The sequence below is a fragment of the Scomber scombrus genome, chromosome 5, assembly GCF_963691925.1.
Source record: "Scomber scombrus chromosome 5, fScoSco1.1, whole genome shotgun sequence".
Classification (NCBI taxonomy): domain Eukaryota; kingdom Metazoa; phylum Chordata; class Actinopteri; order Scombriformes; family Scombridae; genus Scomber; species Scomber scombrus.
In genome coordinates this window covers 20,274,605-20,295,188 of record NC_084974.1, presented here as the reverse complement: position 1 = coordinate 20,295,188, position 20,584 = coordinate 20,274,605, and the positions used below count along the sequence as shown (strand labels likewise).

At 39.9% G+C, this 20,584-nt stretch overlaps 1 protein-coding gene across 2 annotated transcripts in view; it reads right to left on the bottom strand.

Moving 5' to 3' along the window:
- Positions 1–20,584, bottom strand: part of nbeab (neurobeachin b) — a 212,246-nt gene that overhangs the window by 108,773 nt on the left and 82,889 nt on the right. The window contains exons 9-23 of one of the 2 annotated variants that reach the window (XM_062419730.1): positions 19,484–19,681; positions 19,232–19,365; positions 16,699–16,807; positions 14,161–14,313; positions 12,471–12,639; positions 7,740–7,819; positions 6,771–6,833; positions 6,281–6,378; positions 5,776–5,868; positions 4,793–4,798; positions 3,303–3,411; positions 3,134–3,215; positions 2,914–3,037; positions 1,942–2,134; positions 799–1,785 (exon numbers count right to left, since the gene is read on the bottom strand). In XM_062419730.1, the coding sequence (XP_062275714.1) occupies positions 799–1,785; positions 1,942–2,134; positions 2,914–3,037; positions 3,134–3,215; positions 3,303–3,411; positions 4,793–4,798; positions 5,776–5,868; positions 6,281–6,378; positions 6,771–6,833; positions 7,740–7,819; positions 12,471–12,639; positions 14,161–14,313; positions 16,699–16,807; positions 19,232–19,365; positions 19,484–19,681 (2,598 nt within the window). The remainder of the gene's footprint in view (positions 1–798; positions 1,786–1,941; positions 2,135–2,913; positions 3,038–3,133; positions 3,216–3,302; positions 3,412–4,792; positions 4,799–5,775; positions 5,869–6,280; positions 6,379–6,770; positions 6,834–7,739; positions 7,820–12,470; positions 12,640–14,160; positions 14,314–16,698; positions 16,808–19,231; positions 19,366–19,483; positions 19,682–20,584) is intronic. The other variant, XM_062419729.1, reaches the window with a different exon arrangement.

The following is a 20,584-nucleotide window of genomic DNA, read 5'->3' as shown; positions in this document are numbered from 1 at the left end:
TTGTTAGTCACATTCCTATTCTTCACCCTTAATGAGATATTATGCTAGTCATACTGTTCAAAATGAATGATGAATTGCCAGATTAAAGTGAGTCCTCAGATAACCTCTTCCAGCAGATAAAACATATAATAAGCTCAATGTACCTGATGAAAGTGAGATGAATGAGTCAGCAAGGTGCCTCAAAAAGTCTGTTTAAAAAGCAGCAGTGATGAATTGAATATGAGCAATTTCACAATAGCAGAGAAAGGTTTAAAAATAAACTCTGCCTCCCACTGTTCCTCCGTCAGTGACCCAGTCCAGGCCATAGAGCCTGACCTCTGAGAAAGAGTGCAGCTCATATGAGATGAGGGAACAATGAACAAATCCCAAGTGATTATTGCAGAATAATGCTTTGTCTATTTCTGCCCTCCTGTTGGCTCAGCCAACTTTTTCAGCAGCCCAGTTTCCTGAGTCTCAGAGGGCTGTTGCATGATGTGCACCAGGCCATCCTGTCCCCATTACAAGCAGTGGTGAGGAGGGGAATGATCCCTATGGGTCTGTTAATATAGAACTGTTGACACTAAAGGTCAACACATCCTGACAATGGCAAATGTTCCCCCTCGTCGCTTTCAACTCTTTGACCCTGGAGCTCTTATGTTTGAGCATTCATCTGGCTATGAGCTTTCAGGATATTTTCAACAAAGTTACAAACTCTATTATTTCTTCTATGAGACAGTCTGACAATGGTAACAATGTATTTTTTTTGTATTGAATATCATAATGATTCAAATTACATGAATGAACTACTGTTAGACGAACCTGTGTAGTGGCTCTTGTCTGAATTTTCCTCATCTCTTTGTCTTTGCCATCATCTGATCTATCTGTGTCAGAGGTGCTGCCTGTAGCATCTGCTGTGCTGCTGGTCTTAACAGCTGATGGCTCCCCTTCAGATGCTGCTCCAGTTGTGCCCTCAGTGGCCTCATCCTTGGTACCAGCCACTGAGCTGATGCCCTCCAAGGCTGCCTGTAGTTCAAACTCATCCTTTTCCAGGATGCTGGGTAAGGAGCCAAGCTCAGAGCTGCCAGACATGTGAGCTAAAAGGTCCAGCTCATCACTGGCACTGGTGTGGACGGGAAGCTCTGGGCTGGACAGGACCAGAGGCTCAGCTGGACTCAAGTCAGGCAGTAGCTTGTCCTCTATGCTTCCTGTCACCTTTCCAAACAGGAAATTGTTGCTGTTAGGGATGCTGTCCTTGTCATCATCTAGTGTAATAAGAGGTGGTGTATTTTGGTCGTCCATGCTACCCTTTGGTAACAACACACTATTGACGTTACTATTGAGTTTTTCCACAGCAGCACAATAAACATTATCCAACAGAGGATCCACCTCCACCAATGCTCCATTCTCAGATACTCCCAGAGTTTCAGAGGACAAGTCCATATCATCCAGCTTAACCTCTGTAGCTTCCACCTTTTCAGCTTTGATGTCCACCAGAAGGTCATGGACTTCGACCCTGACCCCGTCTACTGTACCTCCTGTTCCTCTGACACCCTCTTCGAGCCCTTTCCCTTCAGCCAGCAGGTTGCGTGAATCAGCACTCTCATAGTCTGCCTCACTCTCAGGGGTCTGGGAGTTATCATCCATTTCTCTGATCTCAATGGCACCCTTGATGCCAGAGGCCTGAGCAGATAAACCAGAGATGGTGCTGACCAAACCCTTCTTCCCTTTCTTAATATTTTCCTCTTCCTGACGCTGGTACTCTTCATACATTTTAGCCAAGTACTCCTTATGAGCCTCATATGTCACCTATGAAAACACAATTTTATAGACAATATTAGTCGTATCGTATGTGCGGTGAAGATCAGTTAAGAAGCAAAACTGTGACAGAATAGCTAAACATATTTCCATCAACAGCAGAGGTCAGTGTTTCCTCTGTGTTGTAGAGTGGAGTACAGTACTCACCTTGGAGTGGGCTATAGAGAGCGTGTCCACCCACACGCGCCACCCTCCCCACTCATACTTGATGGCATGGTAGAGTAGAATACGAAAGATGTTGTACACCATCTCGGTGATCTTCTGCTCGTCAGAGTTTTTGGGGTTGATGTACCCCAGAGAAAACATCCAGTCCTGCCATACTGAGCACTGAAGCAGACATCTGCAATACACACACAACATTAAAGTATGCATTACGTGAGCCGCATAATACAATGTTTGAGTATGTGAAGTAAACTCTGATCCTTTTCTTTAAGTGTTTTGCCTCTATGAGATTTTTATTTGAAAGAAAGACCTTCAGTGTGATTGAACCACACAAGATGTGGTTATGTGGTGCTTTTCTTGATGTTTCTCCTTAACATTTTTTTTTTGTGTCAAAAGAACACACCAGTGTTATTTGGCATTTTGTTATTCAAGTTGCAAGAGATTGTTTTGATCATTTGGCAAACCATATATTAAATTGTTTGATTATTTGGCAGCAGTATCTCACAAAACAAAAGGACAGCCAATATATAAAAGCAGAAAGAAGTGAAAACCAATTGGGTTTTTTTGTGTGTGTGTTATTGAACAGTTTGACTTGACAAAGTACTTTCTGCCTGTTAATTTTAAGCTAATTATGTTGTTGATTTAGGTCAGTAATTTCCTTAAACCTATAATTTAATTTTAATCTGTGTTTCTGTGTATGTTTAAAAAAAAAAAAAAAAAAGAAGAAATTGAGTGTGAAGTGAAAAGGAAAAAATGCAGCAACTGTCAAAAACTGTCACAAAAACATCTGCTGGAGAGTTTGTGCGTGTCTAAGGATGGTTTAGCATCAATATGAGCCCATTAAACATGGGACGAGGAGGGGGAACAGTGTGCCTTTATTCTCTTCTTTTTGATACATTTAATCAGGGAGATAATTGATGGAGTGGGTAAGTAAAAGGCACTTAAAGTTCTGCTCACCGTCTGTTCTCTCGGCTGTTACTGAACAGTTTAATCATGTCGGAAAGGAAGAGCCGCCGAACTTCCATCAGCTCTGTGCTGGGGGAGGAGTTTTTCAGGGACGTGGCTACCACTTTAAGAATCACTGATAGCAAATGGAGGCAGACACACATAACAAACACACTGTCAATATTGCCACAAAAGAATGAAACTCAATGTTGCCACATAACAACGGCCTTACTTGGGTTCTGTATCTTGACAGTGGAGTCTGGCTCAGGATGAGGTTTGTGAACGACCTGTGTGCATACCTGTTCTGTCAGAATCTGTCGCAGGAGGAGGTGAGTCAGTCTTTACAGAGACTAGTGGTGCAGTAATTATGGAACATTTGAAAGTAAAATGTTACCTGTTACCTCATACAGAGTGTTATAGGTCGTCACTGTCACAGTGTTGGCGTGCAGCATGAGCCTCTCTCCCAGGAGAGTAAAGAGGCTGTGTGTGTGCATGATCTCCACCTTCCTCCTGTGGATAAACACACACACACACATACATAATGGTAAAGTGGCTTGTTTAGAGCTCCATAAGCCACTGGAAGGATCAGTGAGTGCCGTCAGCTCGCTTCCCTATTCTCACCCACAAGAGCCGGGCTCTGGAGAGAAGTGTCAAGAACTGCCTGGTGTCATAAATTGGGGGAATTTCAAAGTGTGTAGGATAACAAAGTTAGCCTGTCACCAACAATGGCTCTGAGATACAATAGAGGCACAGCCCAGGTGAATGGGTTCAACAGTGACAAACTTCTTCTGCAAACAGCGTCAAGACTGCTGTCACAATGCTGAGCCAAAGCTGCTCTACTGTGCTGCTGCTCCTACCTCAAGATGAGTTGGGATTTTCCTAATAAGAGAATACCTTTCTGTATTTTGACTACGCTGGCAAATTGGACACTTAGCAGAAGAGAAGTGTTTGTTTCAAACGTATAATGGGAGAAAAGGGTGGACTGATGAAGCGTAGCAAGCTAAGCTGAAGTCTGCAGTGAAGTAGTGAGGAGAACAAGCCTTGTTCTAAACGCTTCTATGAAAGTAAACCCAGACAAAATTACTCTTTGTTATACTTGGATGTGGTTTAAATCATCTGTCAAGACAATGTTAAAATGAAGGGACACTGGTTTAAATAGGAAAATTACACTATAATAATGTTTATTCAGCCGGAAAGGAAGAGATCAAACACCCTGCTGCTAGAAAGATAAGAAGATGGCAGGGAAGGAGTACATTTCGAGCAAAGATTATAAGCCTAGCATGCAATATTTAATTTAATTTAAACCTGCAGTGCAGAACTTTTACATATAAATGAATGTCCATTACATTCAAGCCACTGCCAAACAAGTTCACATAACTCTGATGAAGCCTAACACCACCAGAGAAATCTCTCTGTATTTCACAGTGTACAGAGTTTTTAAATCTCATGGCGGGTGTGATATTCCCGTGCTGGTCATTTGGCTGTTAATTATGCGGCTCTTCTAGACTTTACAAATGAACCGAATTGATCAGTCCGAGTCAGTGAAACGAGTCATTTTACAGGGAGGAGGGGTGTATTTATCCACCATTTTACAGCCACAACAGTAGGTTACAGCCAGTGGTGTAATGGCCATTGAGCATACTGGGACAAATCCTGGTGGGCCAGTAGACCATCAAAAAATATGGTTTTGGGCCAGTAGACCATTAAAACATATCCGTTTTTACCATTTTGCTCTCTCTGTGTTATGCAGAGTCTGCATGAGAATATGCTGCATGCCTGTGTCAGGCAATTACAGCCGAATAAACCCCTTCACTCTCACTGCCAGAAGGGGGAGACAAAAATCCCGCACTCCTGCTTTAAAACAGATTTTTCAGTCTACATCATCTACAACCTACACCTATGTTAACCCAGATATAACCAACAATATCTAATATCACTGAAGTAATACATGTAAAAAAAAAAAAAAAAAAAAAAAAACAATTACAATTAACAGAAACTAATAACCTCAACAAAGCATTGAAGAAACATGTTTAATTCTTTATGAGCTGCACTAGAGCTCATATTGAACTAGAATGCTTTTAAATGTATGAAAGCTATTAAAGGAAAGGGTGAATGCAGGCCTTCAGGAGGCATGCATGTCTCTTGAGGATACAGGCCTTTCACTTGTGCCTAGGGCAGTCTAGCATGGGTTTACACCTGCCCTTTCTCTCCATTCAGCAGGCACCAGTAACACCATAACACCTGGTGCTGCATCATTGTGAGCACAGCAAAACCCCCATTTATTCTCCTTCATCCCTGCATCCCACATTCTGAATCTTGGGTCCTCCACCCTTAAGCACTTTCTCTCCTCTTTCCAATGTACAACATGCAGAGGATATGCTGACATCCAAGTGGGTATTTTATTATTTATTTCACTCTGTAGGACAGTAACTTGGACCTCTTCCACCTTTCTCTTATGTTAAGTAATGGTTTTAGGGCACACAGCCAGTGATTCAGGTGTTTTACAAAGAACTGCACCCTCATTTGCAAAATTGGCTTCAAGTCAAGAGTTTCTGGCTCTTCTAATTGTACCCCTTTTCAAGGGAGTGTGAGGAACAGATGAATCATCTCTATGAACATAAAGCCTGATTTATGATTTTTCTGTTTCTAACCTACACACCTAGTCATCTCTTTAACATGGCCACTACAGGGATTTGAAACAAATTTATATGACAAAACAACATGCAGTAAATGGCAGCATTAGACACGTATTATTAGGCACAGATTCTGTAAACCATCCAATGATTTACTAATCTTACAACTATTCATAAAAAAACAACACTCATGAGTGTGTAATTATCATCTACTACACAGCTCTTGGAATGGGTTACTTACTTATGGCCCAAATGCTTGAGGAAATATCCAAGGACTTTGAGGGATTGTACTCGAATGCTTTCACTCTTGGAGGCCATGAGCTTGTATATTACCCTAGAATAGACACAAACAACGGTGAATGCTGGCAACGGCACACTGTCTTGACAGAATAAAATATAGCCCTGTTGATGAAAAGGCCCTGCACTGGTTAGCCGACATCCACTTTCCTTCAGAGTAAATTTACATTAGCATTAAATGAATGTCTTAATGAAAGTAGCAGCCTTTCCACAATGGATTATTTCCAACTCACAAGCAGTGCTACACTGATTTTATAGGATCAAATGGGGTAAATTTGATCATCCATGTGTTAATATTGTTACTTTTCCAAGTGTTTTTTTTCCCTGAACTTATGAATTAGGCTATTCATCAGTCACATATGCATGCAGCAACAGCACAAGCATTAGGTGCTTAGGTTTATTTTGTGCCTGAACAGCGAAAGGATTGTGTCTTCCCCTAAGGGACTTACCGTATTCCATTTCTCTGGTCAAAAGCAGGGATCATGGAGGCTGGATGCTCAGACATCAAGGCTACCACCAACTGCAACACATCATGCAGATTCTCATCCTGCAGAAAAACCGTGAGAGAAAGACAATCTGAGAGAAAATGGTAAAGAGAGCTGGTACAGGGAAAAAGTAAAAGTGTAACTGCAACTGCACCAAAGACATTATGTACTCTATGTGTCTACCGATTGTATCACTTGTAATTGCAGACTACGCCTTGGCCCTGGTACACCTTACAACAGTGTAGGGGCAGTAGCTGGCCACAGCACAATGAAAAGTACACTAGTAATTGAAAAGATCGATTTATCTTGTTGGTAAGTTTATTGGCTTAGAAAAAAAAAAAAAAAAGGAATAGCAGCCCTAAAGATGAAATGTGACCTTGAAGCTTAGTGCAGTAAAGTGGTACACTAACACACTGAGTGCATACACTTGAAGCAGAAATAGACTCTCATGTACCTCATGCATGGTTAACAAATAGTTCAGGATGCTCTGCAGCTCATCCTCCTTGACACCTCTGTCCTGAAAGCATGCATAAGTTGGAAACAAAAAAATAAATAGTGTTAATGGCAAATAATTAGAGAAGGATCATTGAATTGCAAAGCCACAGAAAGTCCAATATTCTGATTAAACACATGATAATTGTATTCATTTTTGTACAATTAAAAAGGAGTTACTAGAAATTTATCATTCAGCATTCCTTTTAGTCCCTTCTATTGTTGCTTGGCTAGGATGTACAATTGATGCACCTGTCATGAGAACTTTGATATCACCAACTCATTAGTCAGATAACTGGTTGCCATAGAGGTTTGGCCTGATCATAACATACAGCCTCCAATCCAGTTTACTGTCCATTATTTTGATTCCTCTTATTTCTGCCATGCCCCTGGAGAGCCTGTTACAGAATGCAGGATAATTATCTGCAGAGGTAGAGCATGCCGGGATGTGGGCAGCAATACAGTGAGTTAAACTCCAATGAAAAGCCTGCGCCTCATCAAATATATAGTCCAGCAATCTAATAATTCAGTTGTTTGTTTTTAGGATAAGCAACTCATTTAGTGAGTTGAACATAAAAAATAATAATAAATACCTGCCATACATTTACAGAGTCACAAGTGATGCCTTGAAAGGATTAACTTAGTCTTATAAACAGTCAACAAACTCTGAAGTATTCAATCACAATTAATTAAAGAAAATAATTAAACTATTTGTCTCATTTGTTTCAGCACCACTGGCATTCCAATTAAGCTCACAGTTTTTTTTAGAAGTAATAAATAAATAAATAGCAATGACATTATGAAGCAGCAGACCAGAAGAAGCTTTTTAAAGGATATCACAAGGAAAGCTGACAATCTCAACAATTTCCCCGTGCAGCTCAAAATCAAGCATTGTGAGGGGCTGTGAGGCATGGAGACAGCTGGGATATACCTTCAGGATGAGTTGCTTGAGGAATAGAAGCATGAACGCCCTCAGAGAAACTATTTCTTTTTGGGTCGGCCTTGGACCATCTGTAGTTGGAGAGAAAGTGACAGAAGTAATAAAACTGAAAAAGAAAGTATCATAATAATATGTTAGCTTCCTGTTTGATGCTGTCTGTTTTCCAGCCTCTTTCCACTGTCAGTTTTATTCTTGATTCATTTTCATGATCTCAAGTTCCTTTTTGATGATTTTTTGATTGATAATGAAATATTTCTCTCACTGATGTCTTGTGTTCTCAGCTCTCTGAGCTTTAAGAAAATAAGACAAAACAGGCAAAAACAGACATCTTCAAAGACAACTTCAGTTTCTTTCATGATAGAATTACCTACTTAAAGATTTACACCATCCACCTTGAGTTTTTGCACCAAAACCTAGACAGGAAGTGTGGCGCATAAAGTAGTGTCATACTTTCACTTTTGAAATTGAAAGTAATTGAAAATTAGTAAAAAAAAAAAAACTTTGCATGTAGATTGAAAGCTTTAAGTAAAATAAGTTTAATTTAGAGTATTCAGCCAAGATCACTCAATTATACACGCTGCATCCAAAGTCTGTGTGTATCCCAGGTAGCCTTGGCCACAAAATATTGACCTGGCAGTACGCCCAAGGTTGCCATGGTCACACCTGCCCATCACATTCGTCAACCTCTCATTAAAAACACCCAGAATGCTTTTGCAAACTTAGGGTCGTATGCACTTCAATTCATTCCTGCCATGAACCTCATTCCACATCTGAAGGGCTGAAAACTGTCAGCAGGTGGGAATATGTCGTGCAAATGAAGAAAAATGACAGAATATGTCAGAAAGCATTGATTAACTGTCATATCACAGCAGCTGCTGCTGTATTGGTTTGGTTAGCATTAGAATTAATTTTGACATGGTCAGAGCCTACCATCATATCCACAGCTCCTTTGTTTTCAACAAAAAGGGTTTGTGCATACATTAGAGTCAACACACTAATGGGCTGCAGCAAGAGGCAGATGTGCAACACAGAGCAATATAGTTAGACACATCAGAAAATACAGGTTATATTACATAAATTGACACTTATAACAATACAAACATGAATCTCCTTCAGATTATAAGCACTCTCAATGTAGCACACAGGCTCCATTTTGGCAGTAAAACCTGGCAATGGTGTCATATATTCATTCATTTGTTATGCATCCTGTGCAGCAAGGTATAAATACACTGACAAAATAGTATGCATTTTCAGAGGTATTAAATTACAATAACTGAGCCAAGTGTAACAGCAACAGCCTTTCAGGAAAAAAAATGGTCACTTTGCTCAATGTCTGTCTTCTCCTCTCAGCCCTGATAAACTCTAACCTCCACCTTGGCCGGACACGTGTTCATTTAAAATGGGGGACAGTGCTGTGATGACAGATACAATGTCAGCAGACACCTGATCGTTCTACTGCTCCAACAGCCAGTCAATGTAATCAAGGATGAGGCTCCCTGAGGTTGCAGGAGGACGGCAAGTGTTGCTGCATCCCGACACTGATTAATAGCACGAGAGAGGAAAATCCAGTGCAGGGACAGAGGCTGACATGGAAGGGATGATAAGAACATTATTACTGCAGCCACTGCATCCAAGTTATTCACAACGAATTATGCTCAGCAGCTCTGCACAGCTCTTGTTTCGCATTCACAGATTGCTTTATGTCCTGAATCCCAAGGGCAGAGGGAGAGTTTATTGAAAAACGATTTATGCCCATGTGATTAATGCAAGAATCCTATTTTGACTTATGACTGATGATAATTAAGTCACAGCAAGCACAACGCATGCACCTTGTATGCTTGAGCAAACTAAATATTTAAATGTATTTAAATATTTAAAAAGAAAACAAGAATAATTGTATTTCCACTGCCCGAATACTTTTAAATAAACAAAGGCTGATAAAACACTCAGATGCAACAAGCAGTTTTAATTGGCTTCACAAATTCTTCATAATGTGTAGCTGCTGTATGCTTTGTCCGCTTAACCTCATCTGTTTAGAGCACCTGGAGTTTGTTGACTTTAAACTGTGAGGCAGTGTTAAAAAAATAGCATACATGTGCCAAACCATTCCCTAACATCGTTGTAATCAGTAATTTGTGTCTTACATGAGACTAATATATGAGAACGAGGGCACACGCACACACATTTATTCATCCACCTTGATCACATTATTCCTGTGAAGCACCTCTACATGTCTGTCAGTGCTGAGTTCTCCTGTAATGGAAATGAGACAGAACCAGTTTGAATTGAACGAGGTGACTGGCCAAACAGCTTTACAGCCAATCTCATTACTCATTATTAAGTAAAACTGAGTCAGGGCAGAGACAGAGACAAAAGGGGAGTGATAGAGATTGAGACAGATTATGTGCTGGCTTGTGGGTACATGTCAAAGAGTGAGAGAAGTTGAGGAATGAGCATCTGTGGGTGAGTGCCCGCAGTGTTTCTGTGTATAACCGAATGATACATGGCTTTAATTTGATAGCACTCTCTATTAAGACCTGAGGGAAAAAAGAGAAAGCACTTCCAGAAACAGAGTGAGTAGCTGCAGAAGCTCCGTTTTAAATGTCCTCTCTGTGTCCCTATAATTGAACACTTCATTATCTGCTTGGCTCCCTGCCTCTTTATATGTGTCTTTGTTTGGTCATTTCTCAGTTTAGGACAGAGAAAAACTGACCTGCCAAATCAAGCGCAGATCAATGGAAACAGACCCACTCTGAAAATTACCTACAGCAGGAAAGTGATCTATTTCAAGATATGTCTTCCTCAGAATCTCAGCCATTTTCTCAGCCCATTACATCCTCCCAGGGATTCTCCAACATTCAGCACCATATTTACAGTTGTGTTAAAGAGGGAAGGCTTTACTAAGAAGCTCACTGGAAGAATCTAGTTAACAAATATAGATTACTCCAATATGTGTTAATGTGCACTACTTTGCAATCAAACATAACAAGTTTGTGTGTCAATCTTCATTCAATCAAGTGTCTTCATCTCATTCTTGCAAAAATATTGAAATATTGAAAATATTTCAAATACATATTCTATGGATTCGCCCACAACCAGTTTGTTCAGTCAATTATGGACCCATACTAATATTCTACTAATCCTTTATCAGGTATCAAACAAGGCTTTCTTAGACTTTTTACTCCTAGTTACTTCCAGACTTTATATTTTATTACCTTTTTTCTAAGATTGAGCCCAGATGCCTTGTGAAGGAAACTAATTTGAGCCACAAATGCTTACAATCACTATCCAAAGCTCATGAACATAGATTAAGTTGAAATGTAGACTGGTACTTTTCTTCAAGCACAGCACACATATTGTAACCTACACTGTGTATGATTTGTATCTTTGCAATCTGTGTTGACATCCCATACAAAGCAGAACAACACTATACTAGAGTGCCTGAGGCTACACAGAAACAAATTTCCCATAAAAGGTTTTTTGACATTGAAATTTAGTATATGACGATGGTGAAAGAAACACAAAAAACTAATCTAAAATGTCCAATGCAGTGGACATGATGTTAAAAAAAAAAGTCATGAAAGAAGTTCCTATGATGTCTAACCTAAATATAGCACACTGCCCTAGAACATGAGCTCTACAAAGGTATGAGCTTTCATCACTTATTAAGTCTTGTACAGTTCCCTTGTACAGTATAAGAATGAATAAATTACACAGTTTAAGTAGAAAGGATAAATTAAAATTAGGAAAAATTTAGATTTAGGGGTCTGAGGACTGACCTAGCTTACAGAAATCTATGCCCATATTATCCCTGCTAACCTCAATCTAGAGGTCACCACCACTATTAGAAGGAAATCAATTAGGATCACTCCCCGCTCTAACAGATCAAGAATGTAGGCCACCTGCTTTGATGTGGCATATACTGTATATTAAAAGCTAATAGCTATATTAAGCCAACTTACACTGCCTGTAAGAATGCATCATCATATCACAGTGTGAATAAATGTGATAGAAATTATTAGTGGTGCTAACAGTGAAAGAATCACCTTTGACTGTATGACAAATATAGCAACTGTGCTGTCAGAATACAAGCTTTAACCTTCAGTAAGTAGATTTAATCAGGCATTGATGCAGCACAAACTGAGCTCTCAGTGCTGTTATAAAACAACCCCTATACTAGGACAATGGTAGTTTCTCAAAAGAAAAATGGAGGGTAAAATGGAAATGACAGTTCAAGGACACTTTCAGTTCCGGCACATCCTGCTTGGTGACGTACTGCTGTCTCATAGAGTGAGGATGCCAGTCATACTACTGGCCCAGGTTTTAGAGGCCTAACACCCACACCACACACCCTAGTGGGATGACAGTATTGATGTGGCGTGTCTGCCTCACTGTCATCTCCAGTGATGGCCACGGTCCTAAAAGCTGACAAGTGAGCGTTTCCATGTAGAGATGAGTCATTTCAAATGTGGGGGAGCTGCTGCTATTATAGAAAGACACTTTGATAGCAGGCTTGTGACTGCGCACAATGATTGGGATTGGTTCACGCCCAATGATTCCCTTTACAAAACAATGAGCTTCACTTGGATGAGCCTTCAGTGAAAGAAGAAAGAGGTTATATAAAAATAATTCCAAATCAAATCCTATTATATTATACACATCATATTAAATAAACACGACTTGAGCTGAGAAGAAAATCCCAAAAATGCTAAATGTACTCACCAAAACCCTTTGGTGTAATGCCGCTGCTGTCTGCGGGGTTGATGGCCCAGTAGTAGTACTTCAGAGTATGCATGAGCTGAAGCACTGTGCCCACTCGTCGAATCGTGTTGTAGATGGTTGCTGTACCAATGAACTCAGCGGAGAGGTACGTGTAGAGAGAGAGCTGCACCTGAAGTGGAACACATACATTCATATGTATCCATGTTATTAATTGCAGAGCGTAAATCTACTTAAAACTTAATCCTCTGAACCTCATACCTTTCTAAACCATCCAACACATTTTACTGTGGTGGATTGCAGTCACTGAGCCTATTATCCCTGGAGGTGTATGGTGATGGCCACTGACCTTATGTACTCAATTTCATAATTGTTGCAGCTGCACTCTTTTTAGTAATGATTAGCATGTCCTCTGAAATTAGCAACACGCCTGACGAGAATCCTTAATCCCACCAGCTATCCCAGCACTAAATGCCAAGGGCTTTTTCCCATATGTCATAAATTATAGGATATAAATGAATCAAATGTGAGTCACGATAAAAGGTGGCAATGTGGTTAGGATGTGAGCATCCCTTGATATGGTTTGAGGCTACTGAAATGAAATTGGAGATAACCAAACACTGCACTGTTTGTAATGTAATTTCCATGAGAAAAGAAAAGTAGAATGCATTTACAAAATTGTATTTGTCTGCTAGGACAAGGTCAGTAAGCCCATGTAATTAATGCATATTGCATGCTCCCATCATTCACACAGCTGGCTCTGTACCCCGTGCAGCTTGAGGATAGGGACAGACGAAATGTGGACTGTGTGGTGTGTCCTAAGGGAAGAAGCCAGTGCAGCTTCTGTGCCGATGAAGCTAAAAGTGGTCTAACCCACTTCATTACCTCGCTGTTTCTCTCATTTTTTTTCTCCCTCCTTCTCTATGCTCTATTTTGAAGGAGTGTCGCAGGCAGGCCTCCAGACACTTTTGTATTCATTTTCCTCCTTTTATGTATTCATGGCTTTGCCCCACCAGCAGCATTCCTGAGGCAAATGTATTCGCCACACAAACATGGCTCCTTTGATATACCTCATCCCATTTTTTCATCGGTCATTAGAATAAGGAGGGGGCAGAAAAACTCTGGAACATTCAAAAAACTTTGTTGGGTTCAGCACAAGAGAGCCAATTTTGTGTAAGTGAGAGGATATAATATGAAGCAGGTGTATGTAGTGCACTCCTCAGACATTTTGGAGTGGTCTGGTCAAATTCAATTGGGCCTGAGCATAAACTGTCAAGGGGGGAAACTGCAAAAAATTATTCAAACTGACAACTAAAAAAGACTAACTAACTAACTAAATACAAATTAGTTATGACTTTTACTCATTATGAATTGCAGTACCAGAAAAATATGGTTATGCAAGTTTTCCATCTGCTATAAGATATCATCACTATGTTCATCACACAAACACTTGCTGCCATGGGGCATCACACCAAAACTGTCAGTAGTGTGATATGCACTTGACAACAAGCAAAATTTATACCGCTCTTTCCTCTGAAACATAGGCATGTGTCTGGAATGGCAGATTCAATCCTCGTCTTTACACATACAATGATGAAGAAAAGTACTACTAAAGCCTTCGGTTGCTGAAGACTCCTGATATGCACCTACCTCAGCCTGCAGTACGTGGGCTGAATTACCTACAGTAGCTCACCTTGGCAGGAGTGTAGATCCAGATGGCAGCATTGAACAGGATGTGGTCACACAGCTGCTTCAACAGTGGTGCCCCATGTGTTAGACCATCCAAATATTTAGCAAAGGAGAGGAATTGCTCTAATACAGCCCTGGTGATGTGTGCACGTGATGACTGTAAGAAGAAGCACAAAGTTGTGTTAAACAAGGATCATAATGCTACGCCTATTCTGCTGCTGGCGTGTATTTTGCCTCCCATACTGACTGCATTATGGTTTAGTAGTGAAAACATATATAGATAAGAACCACATCTAAAGTAACTCATTGACTGATTGATTTAACATTGATGTTGGTCTTTAAGTATTGAAAAAGCATAAAGGTTCCTCATTTACAGAATGGATTTGATAGTTAAAACAAGAGGGAAGGTTGAATAATGTTAACTAGATTTAAAAAAAAACTATTTAAAAAAGTGTACATGTATGTGATGATTTTTAATTAATTATCGTGTCATGCACAAAGTGCCCAGCCCAGACGGGCTTACGAAACACCACGAAAAAAAAAAAAAAAGCAAAGAGGCACAAAAAGGCACAGACCAGATACCAAATACAGGTAATGCTAAACAAATAAACTATCCTAACATTTTCCAAGCTATAGGGACAAAAATAGCCAACTTATAAACATTAAAATTAAACAACCACTCCATTCTTTCATCGTCAGAGTACCAAAACATCTCTGGTTTTTGAACAGAAATTTCATTAAATAACGGTTTTCTTAACTCATCATAGAAAGGACAATACAGAAGAAGATGTGATTCATTTTCAATTTCTCCAAATTCACACAATTCACATAACCTGTCATCCTCTTGAATATTTTTAAATCTGCCAACTTCAAGGTTCAAGGGAAGGGTTGCTGTTCTCAACTGTGCTACTAAGGACCTTTGACTTCTTGTTAAGTTTGCTGTAATGTAGGATTCAGGACCATAACTGTACTTGATTTGAATATATGTTCGTAGTTTGGGTTTTAACAAAATATCATTTAACCACTTTGCCTCAAATACAGCAAGTAGCTTTGTTTTAATTGTGGGTATACAACATGATAAATTATACTATACACGTATAGTAATAATATACAATACAGCTTCTTGAAAAGCTTCTAGCTTCTTGAAAAATAGCACATATTTCTTTAGCCCATGGAGAGCTGTGTGATTTACTCCAAAGAAAAACCTTCTTATTGACCCTGTTTTCCGACATATTAAGCAAACGATTCCATAATCTGATCATGTCACATTTTCGCCTTATTGAACCAGGAAGCCAACCCATATCACCCTGAATGACCAAAGTAGTAGCAAACTTATGAACACCTAAAAAACAGCGTGCAGGTCTGTTCTGTATAGAGTCTGCTATTTTAGATTCCTTAAAGTCCCATATCCCTGAAGCATAGTTTAGTATGGGGGAGACACATGCATCATAAAGTCGTGAGTAAGTGAAATATCCAAGATTTTTACATATCTTAACCTTGCTGACAACAGACCCAACTGCTCTCCCAGCTGAATCCGCTAACATTTTAGTTCAAACTTATATGTATGCATTTATTTCTTTAATGTCTGTTATGTTCTGATTTGGGTGCTGTTTATATGCTGCATGTGTTTCATTTGCACCTCAATGTCTTTTTGCCTGAAGTGTTAACGTAATTTTTAATACCCTCCTGTTCATTTTAAAGAACACTAGATGTTGTGTTTTCTGTTGGAGCAGCAGGTTAGCATGTTGGCGCTGGTGATAACCTGATCTACTTAATAATTTTGTCAAGTTTCTGAATTTAAAAAAAGCTTAAACTAATTTAGGCCAAGTTGTAGATGCTTGACTTTGGAGAGAATTTCACTTTGATGAGTACTGTTACTGCTCCTGTCTGGCACCTGTTCTCTGCCCAGGTGGGGACTTGGTGAGGGCAGGAGAGAGGGAAAAATGAAGGTGTAGCATAAACAGATCACGAACAGATGGTGCGATATGTGAAAGTGTGAAACCTGGCAGCGGGAAGGAAGAAAAAAAAAAGAAAGAAGGCACTTCTCAGGTGCCGACTCTGCCTGGCTGTTAGTTAACAGAAGCTGAAGCCAGCAGGCAGGCAAGTCACTGAGTGACAAAGTGGAGTCATTTCTCGGTGCTCCAAAAGAGCCAGCACTCTGGGGAGGCCAGCAAGCTGCTAGATCTGCATCACAAAATGGGTAAATAAAGACTGATGCGGAAAGAGAGAGAAACCAGTGAAAACACATTCAGGAGTGCAGACATCATACAGTGAACCAAGATAGAAGGAAGTGTTCATTTTCCTTTCACCATTCACTCAATAAGGAAATGAATTTTCATTGATTTTTCAAATCACTGTTCAAAAGAGAAAATAAATTAGTCACTTGTTTTATAACCTTTTCTTGAAAGTACAAAAATAAACATAACAAAGTACAGACATGGAGAAATTAGGTCTGCTAATTTGGAAATGACACATTCCTGAGAAATTATGCATCACTGAGGTTAGGAAGTTGTTGTGATATGTTATAGAGGCTCTATGTTACCTTCTCTAGCAAGTATCCAATCACCAAAAAGCCCTTTCCTCCCAGCATCTGCTCCTGCATGGCCACAGAGCTCTTCAGCAGCTCAACCAGAAAGGCCAGCAGAGTGGCACTGCAAAAGAATAAGACACAACATTTCACACAGAGATAAAATAGCCATCTATTCACAGGCACGCTGTCCTTTTCGAAAACACTCATCAGGTGGCGAAGGACTTATTCTACAAACTACACCAGTGTCAGGAGCCAGTGTAGCAGAGCAGGGAAAAAACAAGGTCATTTTCAGAGGATGTTAGCAATCAGCTGGGAACTCTAGCCCACCACTTTCATCTCTCTTCAATTCGAAAGAAAAAGTTGGCTTGCTGGACTCTCAGGGGACAGAGACTGGTCTGGGGAGATGAATTGTAACAGGGTGTATATACTGTGTGTTATGTGTTTGAGGTGGAGGGAAAAGGGGGAAAAAGCAGTCCACTGAAGGCGATTTTTTTCTTTGTTGCAGGGCTTTTTCAGTTGAAGCCCTTGGCTGAGTGACAGTGGTGCTCAGTGACACTTCTTAATCGGCTTTCCCTCACATCCTCTAGTGGAGTCCGCTCTAGTGCAACAATCACAAGGACACAATCCTGTGCAGGCTTGCCCATATATTCTGCACATACACTACATACACTACATGCATACAAACTCATATCATCTAATGTTACTTGTGCTGCTGTATGTATCTGTTTGTCAGCTGTTCATTTCTTAATACTACTGCGACTTAGCAATAATTGAGCCGAGGGAGCACAGACAGAACAGGGTGACACTCAACTCTTTGGCTCCTAGATCAATCTTGGATAGTTTAACCAGTAGCACTAGCACTCCTTCCAATTTGGCAGAGCAGTAGTGACTGATGTTGTATAACTACTGTTAGGAATTGAAGGTGGCACAGAGTAATTTGAAATGATTGTTGTTGATATCAACCATTCAGCTGTGCTGTTGAGAACAGTCCTAGCAGATTCATGGGCAGTGTCGAGACTTAACTGTTGGAGAAACTTTGAACTCCTCAGCCCAGCAGGCTTTAGAAAGACTCAGTCTGAAAGCCAAGACAAGGACAAGAGAAGTGTTGGATAGTGAGTGACATACTGTGAAGGAAATACCCTCGACATGTCAGTGAGAGGGGAAGAGGAACAGAAGATCAGAGATGAAAGAAAAATACAGAGGCAGAAAGCTTTGGGCATCAGGGCTTTGTGCTGATGTGTGGCCACTCCTGTATCTATCAAGTCATAATACTGTCGCTGAACCAACACTGGATTAGACCACAGCTCTGACTCCATCCAGAGCACAGTGGGAGAGGTTTGGACTGGCCAGCTCAGCATGATGGGGAAGAGTGTCCAAGCCAGTGAGTAGGCGATAATGGAAACTGGACTATTGCTTGACCAAGGCTGTCATACACATATATAGATTTATTACTGATATACTGGTAATATGCTTGTAATGATAATTACGTTATCAACTTATCATACAATACATGGACATGACCTTGATCATTTTTGCTGACCTTGATACAGCCCTTGTGTTTACATGCGTGTTTGTTGACTGAAGAGAGGTGCATAGCATGTGTTTCAAGAAAGAGAGAGAGAGTGAACGTGTTCAGTTTAGGTTATTTGTCGGAGAATAAAAGCTACGACTCCTCAAGACCTGAGCCGATTTCTTGTGTCCTGTTTGCCACCTGCTGATTAAAGTGAAGGGGTTAGCTCTGAAGATAGTGACAATGGGTTAACCTAGCCGGGCTAGGTTCACTTAAGGTGGACCGACCTTTAAAGTGGACCATCTGTTCTCATTGTAGTGACAATCTCAGCTGCTGCTGAACTAAGAGTGGAGAAATGTCAGGCTGCTGAGTCTCTCCTGAGTTTTGCATTATCTCCATGTCAACTGCAATTGTGACATGAAATGGTCTTAAAATGACAATAATATCGTTAATTGCAATCATTTCTGGGAGAATATATTGTCCAACAAAAGTAGTAGGCGTGATAGGCCTATCTGGTATTATTGTACGTGTCAATGAATATGCAGAAGATAAATTACATGTTTAAAATTATATTTGAACTGTATTTTGTGACAGGTTCAATCTGCTTGCTGCTCTTTTACAGAGTTTTGATTTCTCATTTCTTCCACACTGAGATTTACTGCCAGTTACCAAAACAACAAAATAATGATAATGACAACATAATGACTGCAAATTCCCAATTAGGAAAAATGAGGTGCATTTTAATTTAGGCTGATAATACAGATAAATATTTATTCATGGAAAAAAAAAATCCGCTCTTGTGCAATGTGGAAGTATCATTAATATTACTTGAGCTGTTTTCCATGATGTGTCACAAACACAGCCTCCCATCCAAATCTAAAAGGGTCCTGGATCAAAGGATCAAAAAGTAATGAAATTCGGAATGACTCCAAACTGAGCTTCATTGGTCCCCTACAGTTTCATGTGTATAACATCTAAAGCATGGACTCAGATCTCCAGATATTAAAACAGTAACAGTAACAACATTTTTCTTACCACACAGTCGTCTCCACTTGACTATCATTTAGCTGATGGTAGTCCAGTTGAGCAAAGAGTGGAAAGAGCACCTGGATCCCACCAATGGAGTGGATGGCACTGTGGATGGAGTGAGTCACTGTGGCTTTCACATCCTGCAAAAACAATGTAAAACCCACTGAACACACCATTATAACGACATAACATGTTTAAAAACCAGGATCTGGGGTACTGTACACAAAGTCAGAGCTGACTTTGAGTAAAGCAACTAACCTGTAGCATAAGGGCATGGGGTGAGTGCACAAAGATGGAGGCGTTTTCTTTAGGTGAAGACTCCAGGCAAAGTTGGGCATCAGTGGCCTTGGCATTATAGCTAAAGGCGATGGAGCTGGCTAGCTTGCCATCATACAGCACCTGCTTGTGATGTTCTGCTAAATGGATATCACTCTCTGACTTGAACTTAAATGTGCTCTGGGAGAAAGAGAGAGAGATCAAAAGAGGGGAAAGGAGAGAGGGAAAAAGAGAGTGAGAGATTGAGTAGCTCTTTCCTGCACATGTACCCTATCAGTGTCCCTTGAGTGTTATCTTTTAATTATAACTTGATTAAAAATATCTATTCAAGAATGAAAAATGAAATACTTTTTCTTTTCTTTTTTGTATTAGCAACCACACATTTCTAGAATATTTCAGGAGTGAAGGTTTCTTTTTTGACATCAACAAATACGTCACAGTATATCATTATGTTAAAAATACATTTTTCAGATGCATTTTCTATATGGATTAAAGCTGGTTTATTCATCTCTATTCGTCTGTGATGCTGCAATCAACAACATGGCAGCAGGGTATTTTCTTTTTAGCAATGCAATCCATTCTTGACACAATAAACACACTAAACAGGTTATACCACCAGAGCAAGGAGTGAAATTAAGCTGCACTATGGTGTTACATTGCTTAAGAAAAGTTATATTCAAGGTGCAAGAGAATAACAAAGCAAGACTAACAGAGACCATGATTTAATTTCCAATTCCAATTTTTAATAATAATACATGTTTATTTCACAATGCTAACATTTGAATGATATCTCTCATAAGGGACATATGACATATCAAGTTAAATTACACGACTATATTAAATATGTATTTGTTGCATATCTTTCCTCAGTTGGTTCATTTCGTTGTGCTTTGAATGTTTAAGTTGGCGCCTTCCCTTTTATCTTTGTGGGGACATTGTTTGATGACAATCTTCAAGTTCTACTGCAGAGTACAATGATTAGGAGGAACAGCGGCAGATGAGAAGGATCAAAGTTGCTTTGATACCACAGATGATTGTTCACCTGCATTCATTTACCCCAGTCATTTACTTCATCCTGTTCTG